The 6,989-nt window shown below is 35.5% G+C and overlaps 1 protein-coding gene across 1 annotated transcript; it reads right to left on the bottom strand.

Moving 5' to 3' along the window:
* Positions 1-228: 228 nt before the first annotated feature.
* On the bottom strand, positions 229-6,782 carry LOC114353173 (sorting nexin-29). Its single transcript, XM_028305036.1, has 11 exons — positions 6,636-6,782; positions 6,126-6,292; positions 5,910-6,037; positions 5,377-5,518; positions 5,020-5,126; positions 4,202-4,937; positions 3,948-4,071; positions 3,466-3,639; positions 3,204-3,344; positions 1,696-1,823; positions 229-1,184 (listed from the first exon to the last, which is right to left on the bottom strand). The coding sequence occupies exons 1-11, from the start codon at positions 6,636-6,638 to the stop codon at positions 1,094-1,096; spliced, it is 1,941 nt and encodes a 646-aa protein (XP_028160837.1). The 5' UTR covers positions 6,639-6,782; the 3' UTR covers positions 229-1,093.
* Between the last annotated feature and the right edge of the window lie 207 nt (positions 6,783-6,989).

A 6,989-nucleotide genomic window follows, 5' to 3' on the forward strand; every position in this document is an offset into this window, starting at 1 on the left:
TAACGCTTAGAAATAGTTTATCAAAATTTAACGCACCAGAGAAAGAGTTACCCCAGCCTTCTTTAGGAATAAATCAGCGTATAGATAGATAGTGCCATCCATGAAGACTCGCCCCACCACTCCCGAACAAAAGTATGGAATCACCCTAGATGCATAAAAAATCCGAGTTCTTCAGATAGGTGGGAACAAAACACAAGAAGGTAATTCCATACTTTTGCTCGTAAGTATAGTTTATTCATCATGAGTGCACACGCACACTCAATAATTTCGCGACTGACGCTCGATCGGATCAAAAACTCCCCGTACCCCGCGCTTCCCTCGACGTCCTTGGTGGAGCGCTTCGTGGATGACACTACCTGCTGTTGGTGATGTTGTCTTCGTCTAGAAGTTTTCCAAGGCAATGTTAAGCATTGAAATGAAATAACCAGTTAAATTTAAAATTATATTTATTTACCTACTGATGTTCGTACATTTATTAGTGTAGGTAAATAATATTCATAAATTGTTATTTTTGGTATGTATCTAAATAAAATATATTCACTCTTAATACGTTTTTAAAACTAGTTCATTGTACAGTTTTATAATTACGTAGTATGTACTGTATTATTATTTGTATGAATTTTAAAGGCTACAATGTGATATGACGTTGCCGCGTTGTGAAGATGTTTGATACATTAAAAAATACGTTTTATAAAACCTTAAACCAAAGCCAATAACATATTAATACATCGTGTCATTTGTATCTTGAACATTGTTATATATGGAAGTATTTGTTTTAAACAATAAAGCTAGCTTGTAATATCACAGACTAATAAATAAAATGATGAGGCAATACATTTCTCTGGTATTTAAATAATATTAATAATACAAATAAGATTCAAACTTTCCTAGATTCTAATTATTATTATTACTATTCTATACTTTGATAACAAAATTATAAAATTCTCACCTTTTTTTACATATTACTACATCGCAGAATTTCTGAATTCTATTTTATTGCCGACCGTTTCATCGTATGTAGAATAATTGTAGTTCCCTTACTTCGTACTGGATGCAAATACTATCAGTATAAATAGTTTTTAGAAAAGTATAATCATAGTGCATCGTAAGTTGAAACAGAATCAATAGACTGCTGCCGGCTTATAGACTGACTAAATCCATTTTCTCTCGTTGTCGATGAGGTTCTGCAAAGTAAATGAAAAGATACATTTTTTACTAAAATTAATTATAATTATCGTGCATCACAGCAATTAATATTTTATTAAATGTATGATATGATCCACTCTTAAATGCCCGTAATAATTTTATTGTAGCTACATATTTTCTGGCTGTGAGGTTACATAAATCGGGAAAGATGAATCGGTATTTTAAAAAGTTAAACAGATCCCATCCTACAGATATAGTAATTATACAAAGAGGAACTATAAAATTGTGGTCATGTTCAAAATCAAAAATAAAGACGAGCCTTAAAACATTCTAATAGTGTCAGGTCATTTGTAAAAAAATATCAAGCAGTACATAAAAAAATCGTAAAATAAATAAATGAATCATCACCATCATCATTTCAGCTGTAGGCCTCCCCCAATGACATCCAGTTCGACCGGTTGGTAGCGGCCTGCATCCAGCGCCTTCTGGCTACCTTTGACATCCTACGCTGCAGTTTCCGACAAGTGTAAATAAATGTTGGGTACAAACCCGAAGAAAGGCAGGAGCGTGATGAGCTGCGCTCTGCTGGTGCACTCGCGAAGCTCTGGTAGGACCAGCAGGACGTGCCGCAGGTACGCTTGCAGTGCGATGCGGCGCTGCTCCACTACCCCTGCATCCTAATATATTCACACAATTTTATCATCATCATCATCATTTCAGCCACGGAACGTCCACTGCTGAACATAGGCCTCCCCCAATGACTTCCACATCGCACAATATTGTGACTGAAACTAAAATTCAAAATCAGATAAACTACGCCGTGATAACTTTTATCGACGTCAAAATCGATAAAATGGCGTGATAACCGCTTATCGCGGCGCGCATCTTAGGCCTACTGGTCGAGTTAACTGCGCATCTGGCGGCCGTGACGTCACATCGACGCGGCTAAGTGCGAGAGAGTCGCATTCTAGCGAGGTGCGCAGTTAACTTGTTCGGGTTGTAGGAACTTTTTCGAGTTAAGAATTTGGTTCGATTTACAGGCGCAATGACGAAGATCTATTTTGAAGTGGAGAAAGTACAACAAGTCATTTCCTAAAAGTTCATCAAACTACATCTATAACACACAACTGAGTCGGTTCCTGTGGCGTGGAGCGTTGCAGAAGTGTTTAGTTATGTAACAGCTGTCACAACATACATGTCTGAAGTGTACCTATCTGATCTGAAGTCTCTATGACAATTTGACGTAACAAAATAGGTATGTTACAGCGGTCGCGTTCTACAATCGCTAGTACTGACTCAGATTAAGCGCGGTGTAACCTATACCTATCGATACAATTCAAAATGAGAATTTTATTATGGTCAGACCATTTTCTTCATTATTATTATATTATTTGACTCTTTTACAGGTGTAGAAAAGTGAAAAAGATATAAAAATCTAGAAAAAGACACACAAACGAATCGCCTCTAGTCAAAATGTAGGTCTTAGAGCTCTTACACACGAGCAGCACATTGACGACAGCAAAGGCGACCGCAGTCGCCGTCACTTGTCGGCAGCTAGCCGTCGACGTGCCCGCAGCAAGCTGTCGACACGTCGACGTCTGCCGTCGACGAGTCGACAGCTTGCTGCGACGACCGTGTCGGCGTACGTCATTGTACAGGAGCCAGTCAGTTGAAAATGGATTTCATTGAAGAAACACTGCTGTTGCATTTACTCCGTCGTCGTCGACGAAAGAGAAAGAACCGATCATTGTGGGTTTAAGAAATGTTATTGAATAGAGAACGATACTACACACACCGACGCCCATGCTCTATTTTTTAATGTTTTATTATGGTAGCCTTTTAAATTCGAGTTCCATATTATTTCATTGTTTCGATGAATGAAATAATATGGAACTCGAATTTAGAAGGCTGTCGGCGACTGCTGTCGCTTTTGCTGTCGTCAATGTGCTGCTCGTGTGTAAGAGCTCTTAATAATATCGGACGACCTTGTAAGGCTCATGCATCGATGACGTCTAAACAATTGGAAAATCAACATGTATAAAATTAAGATAGCTTACTCGTTTTCTCAAGGTCTTCTTTGGTGGGAATTTATATGTTGCTATATCCGGATGACATTTCTTCAGCTGAGTGTGAAGCTCGTGAAACTTCGCGTATCTGTGGTATACATTCCACTCTTCTTGACCCACTTTGAGAAATATCTAAAAATAATACCAACCATTTACTTTCAACATTATAAATGAATTATATTTAGGGATTGTTTTTATAATGAAGGTACAAGAAACTGCTATCAAGCGATACTATCGATGCTGTTGAACCTACCTGGTAAACATGATAGGAATGTGTTTTCTTGCCAACTAAAAATGCAGTAGGAATGTGAGCTTTAACGTTCGACTCGGGGTAGTCCAGTACTTCCATAGCGGTGCTCTCCAGCTCTTGCAATCGACGCTGCAAGTGCTGATTGAATTCCATGAGTTCAGCGTGCATTTCTGCCACCTGGGAGAATCGTTATAATAATTTTATCGAGAAACACAAAATACTTAAAATAGTCATTGAGGTTTGTTTATTTAAATCTTCATTGCATAGAGACAACATTACAAAAGGCGAAATTAGCGCCACGAAGCATTTATATACCAGTCTTTATTTAGACCCAACAGAAATAATACTTAACATACTATTTTAGAAAAATATAGCATGTAACTTGAACTAACAAGCAACTACTATGCTGAATTTATATTTTGGTTTAAGGCATCTGTGTAGTTAAATCATTCTATTTTACTAAAATAATTTAAATCTAGACATACCTGAACAAGTTTTCTCTCATACAGACTCACTTCTTCACTGTCACCACTCCCACTTTTTAAAGCTTTTCCCATTTCTACAGCTGACATGTAATTCCTTAACTGATCTTTTAATCGATCATTTTCCCTGTAAAAATAAGAAAAAAAAATTGGGGTTTCTACAGTATTATACAAACAGTGTTTAATATACTTAGATATTAATCATATATTATTGCTAATAAATATAGTATATTCTTATTCATTTCATACTGACTCACTTGCTCAAATCTAAAACTACTTTCTCCAACTTTTGTATTTTTTCCCTACTTGCTACCTCTAATTGACTGCACTTCATTTGTAAATTGAGACATTCCTTTTCCTTATATTCTAGAACTGAACTCAAAGTTTTATCCTCAGGTACACTCTCATCTTCAGTGAAGCATAGCTCCAAGCAAGAAGTGCTGCCATCTATGCTACCAGCAACTTCTTCACTGTCACTTTCTGATATTTTCAAATTGTTTATGCTTAGTTCTGATAGGTCGTCTTTCATAGCGTTATTAGTTTCAATACTGTTTGAAGAGGTAAAAATCTCTTTAGCACATTCTGATAGCTTAGAGAGGATTTGTGAGGGGCTATCTATGCCTTTAACACTATCAGGGAAGAAATGTCTAATACCAGTTTTACATTCGGAACTCGTTGGATCACTGTTACAAGTAATTTGGGTATTTTCTTTAGGATCAGGTGAATTTAGACAGGTTGCTGGAGCACTCTTCCAAGTGTCAGAGGCTTGGTCAATGGGGCCCAAGGACTTTCTTTTTTCTTTGAGATTGCTCTTTTGTTGTTCAGCTTTATCGAAAGATATCACTTGGCGTAAGGGTCTCCGTTTCATATTACTAGACTTCACTGGTGTCGGCAATGGAATGACATGTTCCGCTCTGCTAATCTGGTTTGTTTGCTGTGATTCATTCAATTCAGGTCTGTCAATTGATAACGCGAATAAAATGGAAGATAAGCCTGTAACAATGTAAATATTATTTTAATGTTTAATACTTTACTACAGTAAACAACAGTAGAGAAGTGATTGTAGGTCATTTACCTGAAGCCATATTAGGAAGCAGATTTGATGCCTCCGTGTCGCGAACTAGAGCGCCATCTTCATAGTATTCCATTAAAAGGCCATGCGACATCCAGCTTTGAAGATATCTATCAGTAAATAAAATTAAAATTTGTACTTATTGTGATATTTTTTTTAAATTATCATTTGTTGACTGTTATGAACCCTGTTAAATCTGATAAGCACATATTACTCTATTTGCATAATATAAATACATATTTAGAAATCACTGGGTTAGCAGTTGAGTCATGATCTGCAGCTTTGCTCTTTTTTCAGGTTTGATTAGTTGTACAAATTAGAAAATCTCACTTTAAAAACTGAAAAAATCACATATTTCACCTTTCCAAAGATCTCTCATTTAAAGATGCACGAAGGAATGCTCTAAAATATCCAAGAGGAGTGTTGATATTTGCTAATATTTTGAACCTTTCTTTTTCATGCTTAGTAACATGCAAGCATGTGTAGCTCCAGAGTGAATTCCCTGCAATTAAAAGGTTTAAGTTAAGATCTTGATTTATTCCTCCACAATAAAACAACAAAAAATATTTCCAGTAAGTTCATAGAGAGTAAGAGTAAGAGCATCAGAACAGATGTGGGTAGAAGTTAAAGGCAACAATTGTTTCACACACACAAATAAATTGGCTCAGTAAAAGAGCATCCTATGCAACATCGCCTGTTTGCAATGTTGAATTTAATTTATTTCATTTTAGCTGTACTTCCAAATCATCCAATCAATCAAATGCTGTTGTACCCTCTTATAAAATTTTCAGGTTTACATAAAACACACCGAATTAAAATTATGTTCACAATCCTCTGTATCATTTACTTGCATAGATGTTGATTGATGTAAATGAATTAAATTATTGACTTACCAACATTGACTATATTGAAAGTAAAGTTTAAGCCAGCTGACACTAAGTTATGTATTGCTGAATTAGATAAATTCGTCCTAATGCCATGGCTTAGCACTCTTTCCCATTTTTCACATAATTGAGCTATTCTGTAATAAAAAAATTATATTAATTAATTTGATTGATATTGTATAAAAAAACTAAAGACTAAGATTGATAATAAATCTAAGCACTTACCGAATGTCGTCTTCAGTAGCCAACTCTGACTTTCCACCAAATCTATTTTGGCAATTTTGAATGCATGTAAGTAACTCCTGCAGTACTAATTTACCATTTTCAATTCGTTTCTTAACTTCTTCTTTACTGTCAATGGCATTGGCGATTGTGTTTAATATCTTACTATTCTAAAACATGAATATTTTAGGGTTACAATTTTAAAAATACTCTTTTATAGTTAGGGCTAGGTATGAATTGCGTAAGTATAGGCTTACATAAATGTATTTTAAATTAATTATACATAGTTAATTTTTTATGCCTTGATAAAGTAACACGAAGGCTAATATTATTTTTCAAGGTCTGCAAAAATACCATACTTTATAATTATGCTATCTAATTTAAATTACTTTTTAGCACTATTGAATTTTAACAAATGTAGATTTCGTCACTGCAACATTGCTGTTACTAGAATTTTATTACTAAATGAACAGACATGAAAAAATAATCTATAATAATTAAATATTTAATTACCATTATGAATAACGCATCGACCCAAATGTTTGAATCAGCAATTTAGAAACATTCTCGATCAATAATAGTATTCTGGAAGACGGCTATTATTTTTTAATTAGAATATTTTAAATTTCATAAATAAATACAATACAAAGCACAAATTGCAGAAATCTAAACAGCTGTCACTACTGTCAGTGCAGTGACAGCTGACAGCTACTCTGTTTAGTCTGTGGTGTAGTGCCTCCGCTACCGGCGCCGGCGGCTGATTCGGCATACTCTCTAATTGTGGATTCGGCTCTATGCCCGCTACTGCGAGGCGAGCAGAAATCGAAATATCGATGCACTGGCAGCACTAAAAACTCTATGGAAAGG

The sequence above is a fragment of the Ostrinia furnacalis genome, unplaced genomic scaffold, assembly GCF_004193835.3.
Source record: "Ostrinia furnacalis isolate ACB-3 unplaced genomic scaffold, ASM419383v2 OfSCF1632, whole genome shotgun sequence".
NCBI classification, from domain to species: Eukaryota; Metazoa; Arthropoda; class Insecta; order Lepidoptera; family Crambidae; genus Ostrinia; species Ostrinia furnacalis.

Coding starts and splice junctions, on each gene's coding strand:
- LOC114353173 (XM_028305036.1), bottom strand. Junction 6,038..6,125: donor GCTACTGAAGACGACATTCG/GTAAGTGCTTAG, acceptor TTTTTATTACAG/AATAGCTCAATTATGTGAAA. Junction 5,127..5,376: donor AATGAGAGATCTTTGGAAAG/GTGAAATATGTG, acceptor ATTTACTGATAG/ATATCTTCAAAGCTGGATGT.